Source organism: Sorex araneus, chromosome 1 (assembly GCF_027595985.1).
Source record: "Sorex araneus isolate mSorAra2 chromosome 1, mSorAra2.pri, whole genome shotgun sequence".
Classification (NCBI taxonomy): domain Eukaryota; kingdom Metazoa; phylum Chordata; class Mammalia; order Eulipotyphla; family Soricidae; genus Sorex; species Sorex araneus.
Window position 1 is genome coordinate 233,447,016 of NC_073302.1, and position 24,947 is coordinate 233,471,962.

Consider the following 24,947-nt stretch of genomic DNA (forward strand, 5'->3'; position numbering starts at 1 on the left):
CGCCCCTCATTTGGAAGGAAAACAATGTTCTTCCTGCTGTGATAAATTTATTCTGGAGGTTTGAAAGGAAACCCGCATCCCGAGAGGAGGGGGACCTCCGCGCCGCTTTCAGCACACGTGTTCCCATTTATCACGAGGCGGGGCGGGGTGTGAAGGGGGAAATACCAGGGGTGAAAAGATTCAAGGGATCAAATTATTTTTCCATTTGTCTCAAAAGGCAAGAAAGGGAGGAAAGAAAAGAAGGAAAGAAAATCATTTCATTATGTGGGGATCCTACACAACTGGGGTGGGAGGGATTCTGGGGGTGCAACTTTTATTTTTCTGAACTGCCGGGCTGGAGGGTGTCCTGCACCCCCCAGGGTGTGGGGCTGAGGCTGTGGAATTTGCACCCAGCAGGGGCCAAGAACAGAAGTTGCCTGGACGGCTGCACTTGTCAAGGCCCAGGTGACTTCCAGCCAGGCCACTTCCTCACCCCACCTGCAGGACCAAAAATAACCACTTGAACGTTTCATTTCCACACCTCCTCCACTCCCACCACACTCCTGCAATAGTCTTGGAAATCAAGATGATGATCCATCCCTTTCATTTGTTTATTTTGGGTTTGGGAGTACATACCTGGCTGTACTCAGAAATCACTCCTGCTGAGGCCCGGGGTCTTACCCACTGTACTGTCCTTCCAGAACCTATGGTTCCACTGTAGAGGCAAGTCATAGATTTCAACTGTCTTCTGGAGCTTGTTTAAAGTGTCACTCGGGGTAGTGGACAGGGCCTGTTGGCTATGAGAACTGGACTCCTTTACCTGTTCGTTCCCCTTTCCAGCCAAACCTTGGCATAGGAGCTGGCCTTTGGGACCCACTTGGACCAGCACAGCAATGATCTGACTTTATAGCATAAATCCTATTACACAAGAGAATTTAGTAGGTTAGGTGCACTGACTTGAAAGGCAGGAATGAAGATAGCACACAAAGACTTTCTTTTTCCACTTTTTAAAATTAAAGCATTGTGGTTTACAAAGATTCATAATTGAGTTTTAGACATACAATATTGTAGCACCCGTCCCACCATGAGTATCAGTCTCCCTCTGGTAATGTTCCCATATCCCCACCTCCCTTGCAGCCTATTCTCTTGACAGACCCCTTTCTAAGTTTGGTTGTTGAAGTTTGGGTCTCTTGATTTAAGTGTGTTGACTCTATGTTTGGATATTTGGCTTTGTCATTCCTTAAGAATATTTGGCTCTGGGGCTGAAGAAATAGCACAGCAGGTAGGGCGTTTGCCTTGCACGCTGCCGACCTGGGTTTGATTCCCAGCATCCCATATGGTCCCTTGAGCACTGCCAGGGGTAATTCCTGAGTGTATGAGCCAGGAGTAACCCCTGTGCATTGCCAGGTGTGACCCAAAAAGAAAAAAAAATTAAAAAATAAAAATTTAAAAAAAAGAATATTTGGCTCTATCTTTCCTTGACACCACTTTGTACTTGACTCTTCTGACCTGGCCCCCGTTGTTTCTCATCTGCCTTTTACCTGTTTCCCCTTCACTCTTTCTTTATTTCTCCTCCCTATACTCTGGGGCCAAAGTTGATCTGGGCATCCCCCCATTAAGACATTGCATTTCCTCATCAAGTTATCCTAAATACCACATATAAGTGTTATCATTCTGTGTTAATCCTTCTTCTGGTTTACTTAATTTAGCATGATATCTTTCAGTTCCATCCATGGTGGAATGATTTCATCATTCCTTACTGAACAAAGACTTTTTAGGACAAGGAGCCATGCCTTCTGGCAACTGTGAGGTATGGAAGAGTGGGGTGTACCCTGGGACCAGTTCTATCTAAATTCATCTTGTATCCATTTGGGAGAATCTTAAATCCTTACCCTGTGATTAGCTCAGTGGCTGCTTTGGCCCCTGTAGTATAAAAGATGCTGAGTTCTGAAGTTGTTCAACCTCTTTGTTACAGATGCAGTATGCTTCCAGAATGAACTCTACCCCATGCCTCCCTAAAAATCTTTCTCACAGGGGACTCTCCCACGAACCCAAGGACTCTGATAACATTCCTGTAGGCTACCATGAATGTGTACCACAGTTTTGCCTGTGGCATCTTCATAATGGCATAGCTAATTGGCTGGGAGACAATGTTGCCATCAAAGGGAATTAGAAAGAAAAATCTGAAAGCATGACAAATATGACAATAAAACCAGGATAATTTTTATGTATACAGATTTATGACAATACTATGTAAAAGAACTGGTACTCTTCCATGGAAAAAGAGAAAAGGAGGAAAAGAAATTATGGGCATTTAAAAAGACCCCACAAAACATGAAATGTTAATACAAAATTAAAAAGGCAATTGATTAGAATCAAACACATCTAAAAATACGTCAATACTAAGCAAAGAATTGATATTCTTCTGATAATTCTATATACTCACGTTTCTTCCAAGTTTTTTATTCATTCGTAGATTATACTTTGTGTGTGTATTTGTCTGTGTGTATGTGTATGTGAGAAGATTTACTGCAAGTGTGAAATGTGAGTGCAGAGCCATATGGCACACTATTCAACTAGAAAATGATCACATGTTGGTTTGCAAAGAGTTTGTTTCTTATTTTGTTAATGGAGAGATAAAACCAACCAACAACTAGCTTAAATATGTTAAATAAAGTCTGCTGTAGGTGGATGATTGATAAGTCAATAGAGAAATGCTGCCAAACTGTCAGCCAGTTATTTCTTCTCTTGTTGATGAAACAAAACGGGCCTTATAGCTAATTAGTTCTATGGCAAAAACGTTTCCAATGAAAATGCTTGCATAGAAGGCACTGTCTGCAAAATTGCCTCCAATAACCTTGACCTTTCAGAATTCCTCAGGTGATCACAGACAGCCTTTCACCTCCACCTTGAGTACTGGACAGGGGAAGAGCATTGGGGAAAGAGATTGATGAAGCCAATGAAGCTAAGGTCCCCCACATCTTTGCAGTCTCCTACTTTTCTTGGAAGTTGATATTGTGTACCTGCTGTTTGCTCCTGAAAACAGCACTCAGACTCAGGTGGTAGAAGGAGGGATGGGAAGGATAAAAGTGATAAGGCAGCACTATGTCAACTTTGTCAACAATCCAAACTCTCACTCTAGAGGTCCACAGACATCATTCTCTTCTGGCCAAGGAATGGGCTCCCTTGTGGGTGGGACTGACAAGTCATACCAGGAAGACTGTTGACAGAGATCAATCCTGCTCTTAAAGTCAGTACCACTTTGGGACCGGAGTGAGAGTACAGTGGGTAGGGCTTTTGCATTGCATGTGGCCTACATGGGTTTGATCTCTGTCATCCCATATGCCCCCCCTGAGCACTTCTATGAATTACTACCGAGAGCATAGCCAAGAGTAATCCCTGAGTATTGCCAGATATGACCCCAAAAAGCAAAATAAATAAAATTAAATAAAGACAGTCCCAGTTTTAGTCAACAACCAACTTTAATGACCCAGACTGTGAAGGGAACAGATTCTGAACAGATGTAAGAGTCCTAGGGCTGGAGAGGATATTCCACAGGCTGAGCATGTGGGAGACCCAGATTTGATCTCAGGTATAATATGGTCCCTAAAGCATCACTAGACATGACCCCTAAGCATGAATTGGTGGGAGTAGCCCCTGAGCACTGCTAGGCATATGCCCCCCCAAGGCAAAACTACACAGATAGAAACAAATCAAGATTACATGGCATAGGGTATCTAGGGTCCTTCTGAGATATATAAACCCATACTCAGGGCTCTTGCTATAAACAGAATTTCCTATATCCTGCTCAGTTGGCACAGAAGATGGTGACTGGCTGACTTGTCCCCTCACTGATGACAAATAGCCCCAAACCACAGGCTCCTTCAACCTAGAATCCTCTCCTCAAACCAAGCAGGAGTAAATGTTAGGGAAGAAAGGCTTGATGAGTGACTGCTTGTGACCTGCCATAGGCATCCATTATACACACCAATGTCACAACCCCAACAGCTTCAGAAGAGAACAGATGGCTCTGAGATGATCCCTTGGGCTCCCCTAAACAGACACACTAGTCCACCTGTTCAGAGGAAACAGTCTCCTGTGTGTGCTGCAGGAGGAGTCCTTGGGCTCCCAAAGGCAAAGGTGTTCATGGCTGCAGGAAGGCGGGGAGAAAGATCTTTCTCTGGAGCCCAGCGCTTTGTGGTGGGGCCATGTAGCTGCCAGAAGGAAGCAGATCTGATTTCCACTCAAAGTCTTACTGCTTTGCTATCCAGCTGACTTCCAGCTCTTCCTCATCTGTGAAGAAGAAAGAGCAATCCCCACAGGTTCAATGAGGCAAAGTATGTCATGACTTGAATAGTTCTTCAACCAACCACTTTGCAATTATGAGTTGTCATTTTGCAGAGAAACACAAATAAAAAACATCCTTAGGCCAACCTGGTTCAGAACCAGTTAGCATAAGGTGACAGATATGAGCCTTCTGTTTTTAAGGGATTGAGCAACTCCCAAGATGGCCCCAGTAATGCCCAATTTCTAGCATTTACCTCTGTGCAATCCCTTCCCACACTGTATCACCTTCACAGGAAGAGTGAAACTATGTGATTCACAACATGGGGTTAGGAGTCTGCTGCTCAGAGTAGATGGGTAGTTTCCACAAACTGGGAGTGGAGAAAGTGGGGAGGTGTTTACCAAAGGGGACAAAGTTTCTGTTGGGGGGCGGTGAAGAGCTCACTAGCCAAGAGAACACTTTGCATTTGGGAGGCCTGGGTTCTATTTCTGGCCCCAGATGCTCCCCCTGAGTACCACTAGTTATACTCCCCCTCCAAAACTGACCAAACAACAAATTGATGTTGTGTAGGACAGATGAGCTCTGGAGATGTAACCTACAGTGGGGTGATTATAGCTAACAGTACTATGCTACATACTTAAAATTTGCCAGAGGGAAGACCCATGTGCTCACAGAACATACCCAGGTTAATGACGTGAAGTGGAGTCAGTTAATGTAACTATGGTGATTGTTTCCCAATGTATATCAAAACATCAAGTTTTTAAAATATGTACACAATTATCTTATTTTTGTTTTGTTTTGTCTGGGGGGGTCACAAATGACTGTGCTCAGAGCTCACTCCTGATGGTGCTCAGGGAACCACACATGGTGCTGATGATCAAACCCAGGTCGGCTTAATGCAAGGCAACCTGCTGGACTATCTCTCCAGCTCTGTTTTTGTTTCTTAGCACCCACAGACACTGCCTTGGTGCCAACTATAATTCGATGCTCTGATCCAGTGATCCAGTACAGGGCTCACCCAGGTCTTGAACATGATAGATGTGTGCTCTACCACTTGAACTGTCTCCCTGGCTCCTTAAAATACACAAATATAATTTGTCATCTATGCCACAATAAAACAGAAAGAGAGAGAGAGAGAGAGTTGCAGGATGATCTGATCATGGTGAGAATTTGCTACCTAAGGGATGGGAGGAAAAGCAAGCCCGGCAGAGGTGCCCACTCCATTCCCAGCTTGTTTAGTAGCTGTGATTGCTAGATACTGCAAGGGGCTCAAGCCCTGGACAGGAAAGTCTCCTTGCAGGCTTCTTCTTTTCCAGATATTACCACCTCTTTCTTTAAATTGTATCATAGCCCCATCAGACATCAGAACTCTCCTGAAGTCCAAGATTCAAAAGGAAAGTGGTCTAGCAATTTCATCTGGCACCAGTCAGATATGTGATTAGGCAGAACAGGCAGAAATACAGAAGCGTTGACCCAATCTGGAAAAAACCCGAGTGCCCGAGAACAGATGACTGGTTAAAGAAGCTTTGGTACATCTATACAATGGAATACTATGCAGATGTTAGAAAAGATGAAGTTATGAACTTTGCATATTAGTGGATCAACATGGAAAGTATGCTAAGTGAAATGAGTTAGAAAGAGAGGGACAGACATAGAAAGATTGCACTCATCTGTGGAATATAAAATAACAGAGTAGGAGACTAACACCCAAGAATAGTAGTAGATAATACAAGGAGGTTGGCTCCATGGCTTGGAAGCTGGCCTCACATGCTGGGAGAAAGGCAGCCCAGATAGAGAAGGGAACACCAAGTAAAATGTGGTTGGAGATCTCGCGTGGGAAGGTAGATGCGTGCAGAAAGTAGACTAGAGACTAAACACAATGGCCACTCAACACCCCTATCGCAAACCACAACACCCAAAAGGAGAGAGAGAACAAAATGGAATACCCTGCCACAGAGGCGGGGTGGGGTGGGGTGGGACGGGATTGGAGGGTGGGAGGGATACTGGGTTCATTGGTGGTGGAGAATGGACACTGGTGGAGGGATGGGTTCTCGAACATTGTATGAGGGAAACACAAGCATGAAGATGGGTAAATTTGTAACTATACCCTCACAGTGACTCACTAACTTAAAAAATAAATTAATTAAAAAATAAACAAATAAAAAATAAAATAAAATGCAAAGTTTGGTGTCATTAGTACGTAGTCATAGAGGAACACATTTTCTTCAGAAAAATGGTGTTCTCCATTCAACACCATTTTTGGTTGTGTTTTTATATTTTCCAAAATTTTATTTTGTTAAAGCACCATGAATTACAAGGTTACTCATGGCTGGGTTTTTGACATCACCAATCCACCACCAGTGTCAACTTCCCTCTACCTTTGCCCAGATTACCTTTCCTACTGCCACAACCCAGCCCCAGTCTGCCAACTTAACAGGTACCTTTTAAATCTGGTTACTAAAATGTGGGTCTTCCAATTTCACTGTTGTTGACTTTGTGGTTTGAATATTTAGCTCTAGCATTCCTTGACACCATCCCTGTATCTGAGTCCCCTTGACCCCGGCCCTTGTTGCTTCTCATTTATCTCTTCACCTCTTCCTGTTCACTCTATTTCTTTCCTTCTCCCTAATCTCTGGGGTCAAGAGTTCAACACCATTTTTGTTGATGTGTTCTTTCACCGAATGTTAATCATATACCTATTATATGTCAGGCTTAGGTTAGGAGAGCTGAAGAACAGCCTTAGGCCCCAGTTTGGGAGGGTAAGAAAGGATGAAAGGAAACTTACAAAGGAAGTGAGGAGATGCTAATGTGTCTGTGGGAGAGAGCCGGAAAGGAGGAAGACTTGCAGTGGAGGGATGCAGAGTCATCAGGAGTGTGGAGGGAAGGAAGAGGAAGAGAAGAGTTGTTGGAAGGGGAAAGGGGCAGGGGACCGCCAGGCCTTTGTAGACCAAAGAGGTCAAATTCGGGTCAGAGGTTTAACTCAGAAGATAAGGTGCTCGCCTTGCATGGAAGGAAATTAGAGAAATGATGGACCCAGATTCTATCTCTAGTCCTCCGAGCATGGGTAGGAGTGATCCCTGAGCACAAAGTCAAGAGTACCATCAGGTGTGGCCCCCAAACCTAAAGAGAGAAATAAATGACTCCAAAAAAATAATCAAATATTCTGAATTGTTAAGTCCTTTAGCCATTGTGAATGTAACCTGAAACAGGCAATTCGTACCACCTCTTCACCTTGAGATTAGAGGAGAAACCCAGTGAGGAGGGCTGCGTTTAGCTTTTGGAGCTTCTGTGACAAAGCACTCCTGATCAGGGCCCTTCACCCACAGAAATGCACAATTCTGGAAGTCCAAGAAGTCCATGTCAGTAGGGATTTTTGCTGCTGCTCCTCCCTCCCACCGCCCCCCCCCCCCCCCGCCCCAAGCATAGCACCTTTGCACGCTCCCCATCCCATTTACTTCTGCCTAGCACCGCAGTCATATTGGATGAGGGTCTTACAGGCTCACAGAAATCCCATCACAAATACAGCCTGTATCCCCAACTATGGCGGCAGTTTTGGATTCCACCCAGAAATCTTGGGAAGCACCAGTCAGCCAATAGAGTGTGGCTGAAGAGGCAGCTGTTGAGGAACAGGCCAGTCATTTCTTGACTTGTTCTCAGGGTAAATCTCTCAGCAGTGCTGGGAGACCTTGTGGTGCAGGGGACAGGGGACTGTCCCAGCCCTTTGAATCCTCTCCCCAGGCTCAGAGCAGTAGTTTTCAGTGGGTATTTCAGATGAGCAGAGGAAAGGCTCGAGGGAGGTATCTTACAGAGGTGTCGCAAATGTAAGCTGTCCAGAGTGGCTCCTGACCTTCTGGCATCCTAGCTCAGGCCCTCCTGGCGTGTGGAATTTCCTTCCTTACAGGTTCTCCTGTGCCCAGATCCCCTGGGATGGGGCTAAGGGCCTGCTGTCTCCTGGCTGTCAGGAGTGGCTCCTGGCTTCCAGGGCTCAGCCAAGAGGACTTCTGTTTTGACTCTTCATTTTCTCACACTTTCCTTCTAAACCTAGCCTGTGTTATATCTCTCTTTCTTATTTTGGTTTCTGGCCCCCTCTGTTCCTCTTCAATGTAATTTTAAAGTGAAAACACATGGTGGCAAGCCCAGGCCTCTCCATTTACTCAGCTGCACCTACTTATTCAATTTAAACTGGAAGGCTAGTTTACAAACTTTCAAAAATAAGTCCTGGGCCAATGTGGAGAACTGTATAAACACAGGTCTAATTTCATTTCTACTTGTTTCATTTTTTTCATCCCTCTCTCTCTTGCAAATGACCTTCCTGGTATAAAGGCCAGAACATATGCATGCTCTTGAACACACACACACATACACACACACACACACACACACACACACATAAACACACACACTCTTTCTTTCTGGAAGTACCTCCTTGATTTCTAATTTCTGTAATAAAACTAATAGATGTTGAAAAGAAATGGAGAGTTTTTAAGAGACATTCTCCACCAAACTGTCAATTAACATTTGTGACATCATCCAACCAAATATCAATTTAAGGGGTACAGACTATTATAAAAACGACTATTTGAAGAAGTAATTTCTTTCTACTTTCTCTCCATCAATTAAACATGTGCACTAGTTTGTCTAACTGTAGCACTGTCGCACTGTCATCTCATTGTTCATCAATTTGCTCAAGCGGGCACTAGTCATGTCTCCATTGTGAGACTTGTTACTGTTTTTGGCATATCGAATATGCCACGAATAGCTTATCAGGTTCTGCCATTCGGGCAGGATACTGTCAGTAGCTTGTTGGGCTCTCTGAGAGGGACGGAGGAATCGTCCTACCTGCTGTGTTATCACTCCAGTTAGTAAGAACAAGTCTCACAATAGAGGTTTGTTTAACTGCTAGCTTTAATTCTTTTTCATTTTTGGAACGAAAAGCAATGCATTTTGGAAGATAGGACAACAAGCACAATTTCTGTCAGTGTAGTTGTTCATATTTTGGTAACAAAAAACTAAATTTAGGACCCTAACTTATTCTGGAAAATTCTGGAAATAGATAAAAGTCACATTGTTCTAAAATGACCAGAGTGATAGTACAACAGATAAGGCACTACAGCCAACCTGGGTTCAAACTTCAGCATCCAAACTAAGCCCCATCAAGAGTGATCCCTGAGCAAACAACCAAAAGTAAGTCCTGAGCACTGCTGGGTATGATAATAAAAAAAAAGATAAAAAAATTATTAATGCATTGTAGTCATTTAAGTTCCTTATTTAATGTCACCTAATAGCATGATTTTTGTTGTATGGTTCTGGAGCACATAGAATAATAAAAAAGCACATATTGAAGTTTTTGATTATTGAATTCCTTTCTAGTACTTTTAAGGCTCTAGACTACACATCTTGATGCAGTATCTTCTGTGGTCCTCACAAGAACCCTGTAAAGAGGCTTACCCAAGATAGGGTTTTTTTTCCTTTTTGGGTCACACCCGGCAATGCTCAGGGGTTACTCCTGGTTCTGCATTCAGGAATTGCTCCTTGTGGTGCTGGGGGGACCATTTGGAATGCTGGGAATCAAACCCAGATCAGCTGCATGCAAGGCAAATGCCCTACCCTCTGTGCTACCACTCTAACTCCAGTTTTATTTTTTTTAAATGTATTTTGCTTGATTTCATTTGTTAGTATGGGGCTGTGTTTATAATTTTCATATTCCTGGCTCTGCACTCATGGATCATTCCCAGCAGTGCTCTGGGCACCATAAATTATGCTGTGGTCCAAGTGAGATTGGCAGTGTTCAAGGCCAGCAAACACCTCATCCCTTGAGTCCATTCTTCAGTCCTGCCCAAGATCACATTAGCAGCTTAAGTGGTAGATTCTAAGTCTTGAAGAGGGCAATGCTTTTCAACTGAGTTATTGTCCTATTTCTGGTGTCACAAATAATTCCCCATGAAGCAATATTTGTGCTGTGACCTGAGTTGTTTCCTTCCCAAATTAATTAGCTGAAGCTCTAACCCTATGTGACTGTATTTTGCCATCAAACTTGGTTTTTTCTTTTTATACTAAGCACTCTGTTTACTTTCCTGATCAATGGAACATAATTGACAAGTTTATATCCCAAGATGTATCTTTGGTTTACCAGTCTGTGATACTTTTTTCTCTTTCCCATTCAGTAAATTTGATGTTGGATTGTAGGATAACATAACCTCGGGTAGTTTAGGTTTATTGGGTTACTCCCATCACAGTGCTCCCAGTCCTCTGTGTTTATTTGTAGCTTCTTTCTTAGTGTTCTGTTGACTTATAAATATTGTTTTTCTCTTCTCCTTGAGTCCTTTGCATAGTCTATTTAGAGCAATGTCCTTTTTGTATGCACACAGGAAGACTTAGCAAATGCTATGCTTTTGTAACCTGGGACTCTGCATGATATTTTTCTCCTGGGCATCTGTTCTCTCAACCTAAGCCTCAGCTGCCCTTACTTCCTAGCACCTCCAAAATCTGGGTCCCGACGAGGGACAGGACGGACCCAGGGCAAGTGGTGAGTTGTGTGCTACCCTGGCATCGAGATGGGCCTGGCCAAAGTGCCTAATGCTTAACTATAAGTTAAGAGCTTGGTCATGGACAAATGCTGTCATGATCCAAAAAGTAATAACTAGATTCGGACCCTGCTAGGGTTAGGAATGATTAATCTGGCCTGAGTGCTGTAGTCTGAGTCTGTGGCAAGATGTTGCCATGAGAGCTGCCTTGCAAGCCTCAATGTATCTCTTGCTATGTCCATACAAAAATAACTAGTATTCAGATGTGAATAAGTTCTTGGACTAAGGAAAGGAGAAAAACCTTAAGAGGTATTTTACCTGCTGGCAGTCAGCAAGGGCTTTGGAATGCCTGGCCCTCAGGAAAGGCTTTCTTATGTTGATTTTGCTACCTGACTGTGTGTAGAGAGGGCAAGGTGAAGAGAGACAAGTAGGGGGAGAGACTAGTGAAGAGGGAGAATCCACAGCTGCAGTAGATCAGAGAGAGGACGGAGCTAGGAGTGTGGGAGATAAGAAAGATGGAAGATTGAATAAATGGTAACTTATCAGCAACCAACTTGGTCCTCGTTCTTCCTTCGCCTGTCCTTGGCCAACAGCCGTCCAGATCCAGCCCATACACAGCGGTTCCAGAGCACTGAACGTGGGCCATAAGACAGAGCCACTCAGAGAGCCCGCGAGTGCACACGCCCCTCAGTGTGCCTTAGTTTTTTACATTGGATGTTGACCTTAAAGATCCAAACATGTGCAAGTGAATTCCATCCATCTGAAAAACAAACATGTTATTGGTTGTATCAATTTGATGTTTAGGAGAAAGAAAACAACTGAAAAGTGAATCTTTGGGTGTGAAAAGTGATGGTAAAATGAGATGTTATTGTTCTCTTCTGACTTTCAAATAATTGAGAGTACTCAGAATTACTGCGATGTACTGAAGAAGCTGTTTAAGAGGTAGAGGACGAAGATGTACATCATATGGCTGATATATGCCACTAGGAGTCTGCTTGGTTTCCTGAACCAAGACATACCTGAGATATGTTGGTATCATTTAGAGACAATAGTTAATCCTGTCAGAGTAAATTTTACAATCCATTGCAAATTGTTTTGCCAAGTAAAACAATTAAGCAGATGATATGATAATATAACAATGCTTAAAATAATTTGGAGAAAGAAAGGGTGCTAATAATTTAGCATTGACTTAATTGCTCTTCTCAAAAGTTGATTTTTTTGTAGTTCTTAATTTTTTTCTTGAGTATCTTTTTATGTTTTAGATAATAAGCTTTTAAAGTGGTACTTTTGGTGAATAAGATGAGAAGGATGGGACAATAATCTAGGAGAACTAGCATCCTTGTAAAAGGATGCAGGAAATAAGACTCAGTGGTAGGCCAAATGCCTGGTGTTGTGATGACCTGAATTCAATCCTTGGATCATCCAACAGAGTTGGGTGTCATCCTAGCACCTTGTCGGGATTACAATCAGTGAAAACTTAGGCCACAAGAAATATGGTTTCCTTGGCACCACAGAGGTGAGGGAGGAATATGCTCAGAGACCCTCTGCTTACCTCCAACACCCAGAAAAAAGGCCATGAAAGGACACTCAACCTCTTACACACCTGGAAGACAAGTCGCACCTGGAGACTCAATGTTTGACTTCAAGCTTCCAGAACTTGAACAACTATATTTCTGTTGCTAAATCACTGGACTAAGATTGGCTCATCAGCCTGACTGACAGAGTTCTGCTGGAGAATCTTGGCTAGAGGCTGCTCCGCAAACTTCAGCCCATGGAAGAAACCAGACCCTTGCTCTTATTAGTCTACCACATTTCACCTTGAGCACGAGGCCTTCATGTATGCCAGAAGCCTTCCAAACTAAACCTGAAGGGTATTTCTGTTTGGGGGGTATATCTGGCATGTTCACACTTTCTCCTCACTCTGTGCTCAGGGGTCACCACTCGCAATACTGGGGGACCATGTAGTGGTAGGGATCAAACCTAGGCCTCCTGCAAGCAAAGCAAGCACTCAGCCCCCAGAGCTATCTCTTCAGCTCCTGAAGAAGGTTTTAAACTTAACTTTGTAGAAATGGAATGAGAAATCAGACATTAGATGATTAGACAGACATATGTCAGTGAAAACCATAACTACAACATCATAATCAAAAAATGAGAAATGGGGCCAGGGATATGCTCAAAGAGGTGGAGAATATAACTCTAATACATAAGGTCTTAAGTTTGACCCCTGGTCTTGGATAACTTCTGAGCACTTCTGGATGTTGCCCTGGTGACCTCCATGGCATTGTGCTATCAGGTCTCTAACCACCAGCCAAGCATTGCCTAGAATAATTTTTTAAAAATACTAACGATAAAACAATAACATTGACTTCTAGTTCTTGAGTAATTTAAAAATTGGTTGAAAAAGAAAAACAAGAATTCTTCCCCAGGTGGGATTTAGGCTATTTCTCTGATAAATATTCAGTTTTGCCTATTTGGACCTCAATCTAGACACCTGGACCAACACAGAAGCAATGGCAGGGTTTGATATAAGAATATGTTTTTCTGGCAAAAGAATTCAGTCTGAAAATATATAATTGTTAGGACTCATCATATCAACATTATTTCTTTATTTCTTCCTAAAGTCTGTGGGCCACACTTGACTGTGCTCAGGGCTTACTCTTGGCTCTGTGCTCAGACATCACTCCTGGCCTAGCTGGAGATTGAATCCAACCTGGTTGCCTGCACTATTGCTCTGGTCCCTGTTTCAACATTATTTCTGAGTTCTTCAGGCACTTTGAGGGGGTTTTAATTTTTATTTATTTATAATTTTAATTTTTTAAATTGACTCACCATAAGATACATAGGTACAAAGCTGTTCATGATCAGGTTTCAGTCATACAATGATCCAGCATCCATCCCTCCACCAGTGTCCATCTCCCACCACCAGTGTTTCTCTCCTGCCACCCCCCACCCCAGCCTGTCTGTCCTTATGGCTCTTTGGCAGGCACTTTCCTTCTCTCCCATTTTGTGTACCCATATTTCCATGGGCTCCTCGTGACAAAATCCAGAAAACAACCCAATTTTTATAAATCCTCACTACTCTCTGAACAGCTGTGGAAAATGTAACCAAAGTAATGATAGTTTTGCACAGAGATGTTTTTTCCTTTCCAGTCCAGAAGGCCTTCTCCTTACAAACATGCACCTCAGTCTTCTAGTTCTTGATTTAGTAACATCAAGACAAAAAAGCTAGTGGGAGCAGAGTAAGAGGCCATGACACTTCAGGTTTATCACCCAGGAAGCTTAGCAGTTTAGAACTCCTAATTATTTTTCCTAAGACAACTTAAAATGTCTAATACATGGCAATGAGAAGCCTGACCCTAAGGTTTTTGTTTTGGGGTATTTTTTTTGGGGGGGGGGCACACCTGGTGAAGCTCAGGGCTTACTCCTGGCTCTGCATTCAAGGATCACTCCTGGCAATGCTGAGAGACCAAATGGGATGCTGAGGAATGAACAGGGTTGGCCATGTGCAAGGTAAATACTCTATCTGCTATATTATGCTCCAGCCCTTGACTTTGGATTTTTTTTTTTTTTAAATTTTATTGAATCACCGTGAGATAGTTACAGGCTTTCATGTTTGGGTTACAATCTCACAATGATCAAACACCCATCCCTCCACCAGTGTACATTCCCCACCACCAATATCCTGGGTTTTTTAAAAAACAAAATAAATCAGGTGGAATTGGAGGCACAGTAGGCTGCAGCAGAGTTTCAGGAACAGAGAGTGTGGTCACAGAGATTTTCAATGACCACCATGAGGGTGGACTGAAGCCCAGAAGCGAAGCTTCTTTCAGCTGATCAGCACTTCAAACTGCACCAGATCCTGAGAAGAGAAATGGTCCTTTTAAACTATTCAGTGGCTTGCTTTATTTCCATTTTAAATGGGGGGCTTGAGCTTGTGGCAGGAAGTTCAGGAGCTCCACTAGCAATTCTCAGCCAAGCAGACCTTCTGTTCAGTGCAAGGGCCTGAGGATTCCACATAGGTGTCTGTGTCCCACACAGAGAAGATAATGTAGTCACCGGTTCCTTCACAATCCAGGAAGGAACCAACCCTCCAGACAGCTCCATCTCTCATTCCAGCTCACAGGACTATAAGAGAAAGGATGTCTATTTAACACAAAAAACATTCATAGTGAAGCCTGTATAGACACCCGTCTGTGGTACTTTGTTGTTGAAATTGGAGCAAGCCAATACAGACACAACTCAGAACCTGATGTCGGTGGACCCCACGGGAGGCTCACATGAGCCGGGAGGAGAGAACAGTCACTTTCTCCTGATCCGTCTCTGCCACCTGGGAGCCAGGGTTACTGGGTTCTTGTCTCGCTCACAGAAAAGAACTTCAGGAGTATACAAGCAGTGAAGTAAAACATTTTATTTGGAGGGTTTTTTGAAGGGAAGGATGGAGAGGAAGTAGGAGAAAGTGGAGAGTAAGAGAGACAGAGTAATGTACTTGAGAGAGAACACGGCTTCTCCAAGGGTAGAGTGAGTCCCTACACACACCCCAGCATTAGACACAAAAGATGAAAGTACGCATCTCAAGAGGGGAGATGCGGGCGATACATGTGCTCAGGCACCATATGTGCTCGGCCACGTGGGGGCAAGCAGTACATGGGCTCAGGCAGCATATGTGCCCCCTTCCTTTGTTAGGCTCTTCTCAGGTTGTCTTAATCCAGAAATTCTTGAGTCTTCTGGAGGCTGGATCACATTTTAATCAGATTAAGGGAGAGGCTCGAGGGTTTGAGGAACTTCATGGGGAGGAGTCCAACCTCCTCAGGGTCTGCTTGAAGGCCTTATCAGGTCTGTTTTCCGTATCCACAGACTTGGCTGGAATGATAATACAGTGGGTAGTGACTGCACATGGCCGACCCGGGTTTGATTCCTCTGTCCCTCTTGGAGAGCTCGGCAAGCTACCAAGAGTATCCTGCCCACACAGCAGAGCCTGGCAAGCTACCCATGGCGTATTCAATATGCCAAAAACAGTAACGACAAGTCTCACAGTGGAGACCTTTCTGGTGCCCGCTCAAGCAAATCGATGAAACAATGGGACAAGTGCCACAGGGTGGATCAGTTTTAGGATTTTCCTCCCAGAACTTTTGTTGATCTAAGTTTTATTGCAGAGGGTCTTTCTCTGTCTACCTGACTATATCAAACCCTCTCCCACTTAACAGAATATAATAGTCCAGTAGTTGATTTTCATGTTTATGTTCATCCCCCACACATTGGACATTTTTCTTGCTTTATTAAAACTGGATATGCTTAGATTTATGTATGTGTATATTCACTGTATCACTGTATCACTGCCATCCCCTTGTTCATCGATTTACTTGAGCGGGCGCCGGTAATGTCTCCATTTGTCCCAGCCCTGAGATCTTAGCAACCTCTTCTTACTTGTCTTTCCCAACGATTGGAGGCTCTTTCAGGGTCAGGGGAATGAGACCTGTTATTGTACTGTTTTTGGCATATCAAATATGCCACGGGGAGCTTGCCAGGCTCTGCCATGGTATGTGTATATTAAAATCATAATTTCTTCTTGTGTCTCATACTCCAACCAACCAAAGATCAACATTACACATTGGAAAACTGTCTTTGTCCCAAAGCTAAAGAGTTAGTTTGTCTACTGTTCACTTTCCCCCCAAAGATTTATAGCTAATTGTATCCTTCTCTCATTGTATCCTTCTTCAAAGTCTACCCCTTACTTTGTTTAGGTTCAAAGGTAAGACTCAGTGAGTCAGGGGACCAGCCCACAGTAGATTTTATACTCAGGGCACAACTGTTCTACAGTCCATCCTTTCTTCCCTCTTTTCTTCCCTAGAAAAAACCTTTTGTGACTGTGCAGTCAAGTCAGTTGTTTTGAGGACACAGGAGTCCATTATCTTCTGTCCAGTCTGTGTGTTGCCAATAAAGCTCTTTCTCAGCCCTCGTGCAGCAGTCCCCAGCTATGTTCCTGAACTGCCCTTGAGTGGCAGCAGAAAGGGACCTTCTAAGTTACAGTAAGAGCTGTTGTAGATTCTAGTATTTTTCCAGAAAACAAATACATATTCACTTGAAGAAAGGCTCCCATGCACAACTGAACACATGTCACATGTCCAGAGATAGTGGAGCCAAGTACGTTTTTGAGTGAGGTGAAGAGCAGGGAGGCTGGAGGTTGAGGAAAACTCAGCGCAGTTTCTACAGGTTAATATGGTCCCACCAGGAGCCCTGGTGCTCTGGAGTTCCCATCGATGTGAGCATATTCTTTTTATATGTTTTTTTATTTTTTCAGGTCACACCACTAATGCTCAGAGGTTACTCCTGGCTCTGTGTTCAAGTGTTTGGGAACCATATGAGATGCTGGTGACAGAACCTGGGTTGGCTGCATTCAAGCAAATGACCTACAAGTTGTACTAGAGTGTTAGGCCAGCAAACATATTCTTGCTTCTTTGGTTTGGTTTTTGTGCCACACCCCAAGGTGCTCAGGGATTATTCTTGGCTTTGAAGTCAGGAATCATTCCTGGCAGTGTTCAGGGATGGGATGCTGAAGATCCGAACCCAGGTTCAGCTGAGTGCAAGGAAGTTCCCTATCCAGTGTACTATTGCTCTGGCCCCCATCAGCAAACATATTCTTAAAATTGGATTTGGCCCAATGAAAGCCAATAGAAAACAGCGAGATGGTTGGTCACTCCCTCTAACTCCAAGTCACAGGTCAGTCTTTGTAGTTTATATCTTTAGGCTGTGCCTGGAGGTGCTTAGGGATCACTCTTGGCATGCTCTGGGGAACCACAGGGTGTGCCAGAACAAACCCAATCCTGAAAGGCAAGAGCCCTACCTGCCATACTATGGCTCAGGCCCCTCAGGTAGGTCTTTCAGTTTTTCCTAACCCCAGAGGGATAGGGTGAAGCAAAATGAAGGGGCAAAATATTATTTTTGGCGGGGTTGAGGGGTCACACCCGGATATGCACAGGGGTTACTCCTGGCTCATGCACTCAGGAATTATTTCTGCCATTGCTCAGGAGACCATATGAGATCCTGGGAATTGAACTGGGTTGTCCGTGTGCAAGGCAAATGCCCTACCTGCTGTGCTATTGCTCTAGCTCCAGTGAAGGGGCAAAGTTTCAAAAATCTTTGACAATCTCTTTTACTGTCTGTCCTGCACACCAGGGCAATTGCTCAGATCTATATTTCAGTTTGCTAATTCTGTCTTCAGAAGATTCTTGTCTGCAGTGTAAACTTTCTACTAAGCTTTTTATTTTACTAAATGCACTTAAAAATTTTCCTTGAAGCCTGATTTGGTTCCATTATTTGTTTTGGGGACACAGTTTAAGGTGCTTTGGACTTTCTCCTGGCTCAGTGCTCCAGGCATCACTTGATGCAGGAATGGATAGGGACTCCTTAAACTCCCCACGGGTCTCTTGTCCCCTAAAGACCTGCTTCCCACTCAGGATCCAGAACCTCAGTCATCACAAGAGTCAGGAAATGGCTGGAGTGGCACAGCGTTTGTTGAAAGACACCAGTCTCAACCTTAGTGGGAGACCTTTTTTGTGGTCATGCTTTCCAAAGAATCTGGATTCTCCTTTAGCACCTATGTGTGGGGGATTACCCTCAAGGCCTTTCCATGTCAATGGTGGGGCTTATCTGCCTTCCTGTATTTCACAGAGTCCCAACGGAGACCAACTAGCACATGATATTTCTAGCAGGCTGCAAGCCTCAGTCCTGCTAAGTGAACACTGCAACCGAGCTTCCAGCACCTGTGGCTGGTGTTGATCCAAAGGACAGGAGGAGACATGCAAAGCCGTGTCTGCTTTGTGCTCTACAAGCTGTGCTCCTCTGAGTTCTTAGTGTCCCTCACAGAAAGTTGAATACATTTAGGAATTTATTGGGAGGCAACGTATGTGTGTGTGCTGAATCTCTCTGGGCCTGAGTTTTCCAAGGGAATGAGAATGTCTCCTGCATGTGGTTGAGGATAAGACGTAATGCATGTGGGTCACAGAGCCATGGGTGCCCCTTAAGGCCGGACTGTTGTTTATAATACCCTACAGTTCCAGATATGCTTTTCCCTTTTGTCTGCGGCGTCAGAGGGCTCACCATGAATGAGACGTTAAGCTGAGCTTCAGTGATGCAGTTATCCTGTTAGGTGGCTTGTCTTCTTGGTACTTGTTATTATTATTATTATTATTATTATTATTATTGTTATTTGGCCTTTTGGGTCACACTGGCGATGCACAGGGGTTACTCCTGGATCTGCACTCAGGAATTACTCCTGGTGGTGCTCAGGGGACCATATGGGATGCTGTGAATCGAACCCGGGTCGGCTGCGTGCAAGGCAAACGCCCTACCCGCTGTACTATCACTCCAGCCCCTAAATCTTTGTCTTATGAGTCTTATGTGTAATGTGTTATCCTGACTCCCAGGCCCTCTATTGGAACGTCTTCTCCTCCAACAAGGAAAGCAATGAAACAAAGCCAAATCAAATGCAAATTTTTATGGAACCCTCTAACAATCATGGCCCCATGGACCCAGGGATCTGGCCAGGGCCGCAGGCCCCCATTGGCTGGGGATTCTTGCCTTTTTCTCTCTTGGTTCCCCAAATAATTCTTTGTAAGTGCACCAGGACACTCCCTTCTACTCTGTGCTTAGTCTCTGGGAGAAATCTTTATTTCTGGCTAGCTCAGCAATTCATTTAAAGTATGACTCAGGTATATTAAAGATTCCAGCTTCTGGGGCTGGAGACACAGCGCAGTGGATATGGCACTTGTTTTGTATGCAGCTGACCTGGGTTCAATCTTCAGAATCCTACGTGGTCCCCCAAGTACCATCAGGAATAATTCCTGAGTGCAGAGTCAGGAGTAACTCCTGAGCATCATCAGGTGTGGCCCCAAAGCAAACAAACAAATCCCCCAAATAAAAACAATAATTCAAAAGGGCATAGCTACACCATTATTCATTGCAGCACTCAGTACAATAGCTAAGATTTGGAGTCAATCTAGATGTCCAACAACAGATCAGTGAATTATGAAGATGGGTCTATATACACAATGGAATATTATGAAATTATAGAATTTGCTTAAGCATGGATGGAACTGGAAGATATCTTGTTAAATATAGTAGGCCAGAAGAAGGACAAACAAAGGATGATATCACTTATATGTGTTTTTTTTGAGTAAGTGCATGACATGCAATGGTTTGAGGGGGGAGGGGAATGCCTACGTCACTCTGGCCCCGGAGTATAGGAAGGAAAAGGAAAGAAATAGAGTGAAAGGGAAAGAGAAGAAATAGACGAGAAACAAAAGGGGCAGAGTCCAAGGGAATTCAGGTACATTGGTAGTATTTAGGAATGATAGAGCTAAATATCTAAATTGCTGTGTCAACAACACTGAAATCATAAGACCACTAGACCCAACTTTAATGACCAAATGTAAAGTTATTTTAAAAATTACTAGACTAGGGGCTGGAGAGATAGCACAGCGGGTAGGGCGTTTGCCTTGTCAAGGTGTCAGGCTGGGGCTGAGGAGGGGTGGAGGGGTGCTAGGAGGGAGAATGGGGAACACTGGCGGAGGGAAATTGGCACTGGTGGCAGGTTTGGTGATAGAATATTGTATGTTAAAAACCCAATTATGAATAACGGTGTAACTACAGTGCTTTAATAAAATAAAATTTGGAAAAGAATTTTAAAAAAGGATTCCAGATATTTCACTGGGAAGGGTCTTCCCTGGGTCTGGCCATCACATAGCCTGAAGGTGGGGAAGGATCCTTTTCAATCATTTTTCTGGTTTATGTTTCCTTTGTTGTCCATTGTGGTTCTGGGGGACAGAGAATGATAGATTTGTACCAAATGAGAGTTGGGGCCCAAAGAGATGTCTGGTTGACAAATGTTGGGTTCCTTTACTTTGCAGGACCTTATCATTATCAACTGCAAATTTGCTTTCTCTCCGGGATAGAGAATGTGGCTGCTCAGCAGTCCTGATTTTTAAGGTACAGAGTAATTACAACAGAAGAAAGAGATGATGCCTCTTGCTTACTTCAGAATATACAAATTTCAGAATCACAATGTGTCTTAGAGGAAGAGCACTTGCTTTGCACGTATGTGAAGCCCTGGGTTCATTATTGGTACTCAAGGCCTCTCAACATAGAGCTGAGAGTAGGCCCAGAGTATGCCAGTGTGGCCCCCAAAAACAAAGGATGGGAAAGGGATGGTGGAAAAGAGAGAGAGCATACAGCTTTATACAACATTGGGCCATGGGAACTGGTGATCTCAGGCCACCAGAATAGAGGTCCAAGCATGTGGCCTGGAAGGGACTGGGGCAGGAGTGAACCACCTAAGGAAGGGGAGGAAGCATCACCTCCCCAAAGATGCCTGTCAGATATGGACAAAAAACAAAACCTGAGACATAAGGGTGGAGGGCTTGGCAGCTGGATGCTGTCAAGACCAGTTCTCTCCAATAGGTACTTGACACAAGCTGGGAATTTTGATGCCCAAAACAACACCATTGGCATTTTTGCCCCCCTATTTAATGGACAGATTAATTCTTACTAATTAGTTTGAGTGAGGATCATATTTTGCACCCTTTCCTTAGGCAGCCTACACTGGTCAGAGATGATGCATGTATCAGGGAATTAATGACCAGCAGGATTCTCCTTTCAGTCTATCTGTCTTCTGAGTCCATTCTCTGTGAAAATGGCCAACAGATCACTGAAAATGGTACTGGGTTTCCTCATGCTCATGGGAGAGTTTCTTGAGTGATTTTTTACTTGGTTGCTAAAATGTCAAGGTACTTGATGACAAAGTATCACCAACGGGGTCAGAAATTAATCCTGGGAATTAATCCTGCTTTCATAGTCACTGTCGGGCGCTGTGGATTGAGGACCACCTTCATGCACTAGGGAGCCTGTGTGTCACCAAAGCAATTTTGTTTAACTTGCAACAATTCCAAGCAAAGATTCAGGCGATGAGGTTTTTTTTTTTTTGGTAAAACATCTGAGGGCAGAAGGCATGGCGGATGGGGTTGTGTGAGGGTTGGGGTCATCAAGGACTTCTAAGCTGTAGGTTTGCTAGACCCAGGGGTAAGGGTGAGAAGAACGTTTCTCTCTGGAAGGATTTCTAAGTTCTATTGAGTTTGGACAGTGTTCCCAACTAGTATGGGTAAAAATGTGCCCAGAGATGACCCACAGAGCATCAGTGAAGGGATGGGAGCCCTCAATCCTGCTCTTAAACATAAGCTCACTTGGGGTTGGAGAGAGCACATGGTAAGACGACCACCTTGCACATGGTAACCCAGGTTTGATCCCCAACACTGCAGATGGTTCCCAGAGCCCCTCCAGGAGCCATCTCTGGACACAGAGCCAAGAGTAAGTCCTGAACACCACCAAGTGTGGCTCAACCGCTCCCCCAAATAAAAAGTGTTCTCCTGGGGTGACTTTTCACCTGCCAGCATTGAAAACTGTTGGGAAACCACTCAGCGGCAGATGGAAAGCTGGATGGAGCCAGTTTCCAGTAGCAGGCTGGATGCCTGGACACTAGGCAAGAGGGTTTAGTGAAAGTCCAGATGATGGGCTGGGAGAGGGAAGATGGGTGGAGGCCCTAGAATGAAGCCAGGGTGACTGAAAAAGGCTCGTGGAGGGGGTGGGTCTGGTCTAGGGTGATTGACAGGTACGGGGGAGGGTTGGAGACTCACCCAGTTCTGGGCTCCTGCTGCCCCTGCCCTTTCTTTCCCGAGAATGTGTCTGGAAGGCACTTGCAGGCTTGTCTGTCCCCACCACTAGCTGGAGACTAAAGCTCCTCTGCAGGCCTGCCCTGCTCCTCAGGGTCTCTGCTGCTGATCGGTTCGAGAAGTGTGATTCAGAGGGCTGTCTCAGGCATCCCTCACAGAACAAGCAATTACACCCTTCACCATCACCTGCCCTTAGTTCCTTCTAGATAAATAAAAGGGAATGAAATGAAAATAGCCTCCAAAGTGGATTATGTGGTAGAAACAACAAAGGTTGTTTCCCTCTGGTCACTACTGCCCCAAATCTCTGCCAGATGGTCAAACACAGTGGCTCATATTTCAGCAAATTACAGAACCTCATTAGGACTGTAGTTCATGGTTTTAGGCTGCTGTTGGTCTTTCTAGGAGGTGATGATGACTTCTTAAAACATATTCGAGATTCGAGAACACAGTGAGTGCACACGAATGATATGGCCGAGGACATGTGAAACAATCAGTGAATTCTTTGCATATTTTATTTTTCTTTTTTTGATTTCCAACTCACACACATCTGGCATATTTTACATCTTTGCAATAAAACATGGTTACAATAGCTTAAGGAATTTATATATCCAAAATATTTCACCATGATCTCAAGATGAAATGAACTTGTCTTCCAGATGTTCAGTATCCTTCCAATTCTAAGCTACAAACTCAAGATATTGCGTACAGCCTGATGATGAATAACTTAATCATTACGCCGATTCCCCAGAATTTCAGAATCTCATAAATACAAACAACGATGAAGAAGGAATTCAGTGCTAAAACTTACTAGTACAAGGTGGATAACAAAGAAGTAATCACGTCAATAAATAATGATATGTTTCTGGTGCAAAGTGCCAATACAAAGAACCCATTATCTTGTTTTATCTTTTTAAATAAATGACTGCAAGTGAGTGTAAATTCTGAGAAAATTACATTCCTGTAACATGCCTCATAGCCCTACCGACACGATATGTACATCTATGACAATACAGTCACCAAATATACAAAGAAGAAACATGAATAAAGTGTATATACCCCTGGGTGTATAACTTGATCAGTACAATGTATGGAAAATCATTTGAGAGCCATCATTTTATATCAGAAAAGATGAAGTGCCTTAGGCTAAGAATGTGGCTTTAGGTGAGAATTTCACAAGAACCTAAAAGAATAATCAGTTATTGTTATAATAAAGTCCAACTTGTTATTAAAGAAACTAAGCTATTTAAGAACCAAAGAGGGTGGGGGGACCTCCAAAAAGTTAGCGTTGGATTCTCCTCTCCTAATGAACACACATGATGCCAGTAGCCTCACACTGGAAGATATGTCCAGGATTAGGAAGTCATTTCTACGGAATTAAGGATCTTGGCTCCTATTTATACAAGAAAAAACCCAGAAGCTCATCCCCAAGCCCCCTTTCTGCTGTCTCGTCAAATGATGAAGGGCAGGGCTGACTTTTCTTTGTATAAAGTACCCCCAATGGCAAATAATGGCTTAGTATCCAAATCCTTTGTGAGCAAATTTTCACTTAGAAGGGATGAATTTAGAGTTAAAAAGTGCAAACTATATTTTGGTGAAAATGTCAAAAACCGCCGAGCCCAAACTTGACCCTTCCCCATACGAGTTGCCCTTGGACGGGTTGTTTCCAGTGTGATCAGCCCTGCGCCATCAAGACATCAGGATTCAAGAACATGCAAGTTGTAACTCCACAGTAAAATTAAGAAACGTTTTTTGTTCTTTATACAAGGTTTTACTTTTACAAAAGTATCCCTTTAAATAAGATGCATCTGATGTACAAAGTATCAAACGTGTTTGTTTTGTTTTGTTTTGTTTTTTTTCTCAGCTTGAAAAGAGGCTGGAAATGGGATGCAGGTTCGGTTCAAAGCTTCACCTTTGTGACAACTGGACACAAGGTTCCTCAGAAACTGTCTGAAAGTCTCTTGTGACACGTCCTACAGCCTTTTCTCAATAAACAACAATATATGAAATAATTACCAAAACATCTCCTAATTCATATAATTTACATGATATAAGCTGGCTTGGTAGCAGCTGGTGTTCAGTCGAGAAAAAACACAAAAAGGAAAAGTGGCTGCTGACTACAATGTACAGCTATTGCTGGGTGGGATGGAATGTACAAACGGAGGGCGATGGAGACTTTTCCACCAGAGATATTGCCTTTCCATGCAGCTCTTGTGCTCTCGGCTTCGACTTGGCTTTTGGTTCATCATCTCTCTTCAGTATCTGTTCTGATGCTCATAGTGCCACCGATTAAAATCTATATTGAAAGCTACGATGCTACCAGAAGCCATGCCCGTGATCAGAGTCCTGGAAAAGTAGAGACAGAGGAGTTAAGAGGGACACAAAATCGCCACTGTCATGTGGTCACCTGACACTGGGCCAAACACATCTATGTTCACCACA

The 24,947-nt window shown here is 43.7% G+C and overlaps 1 protein-coding gene across 5 annotated transcripts in view; it reads right to left on the bottom strand.

Moving 5' to 3' along the window:
- Nucleotides 1–23,002: 23,002 nt before the first annotated feature.
- Nucleotides 23,003–24,947, bottom strand: part of NBEA (neurobeachin) — a 625,086-nt gene continuing 623,141 nt past the window's right edge. For all 5 annotated transcript variants that reach the window (XM_055142057.1, XM_055142054.1, XM_055142047.1 and 2 more), the window contains one exon: nt 23,003–24,851. In XM_055142057.1, the coding sequence (XP_054998032.1) occupies nt 24,761–24,851 (91 nt within the window). In that variant the 3' untranslated portion in view covers nt 23,003–24,760. The remainder of the gene's footprint in view (nt 24,852–24,947) is intronic.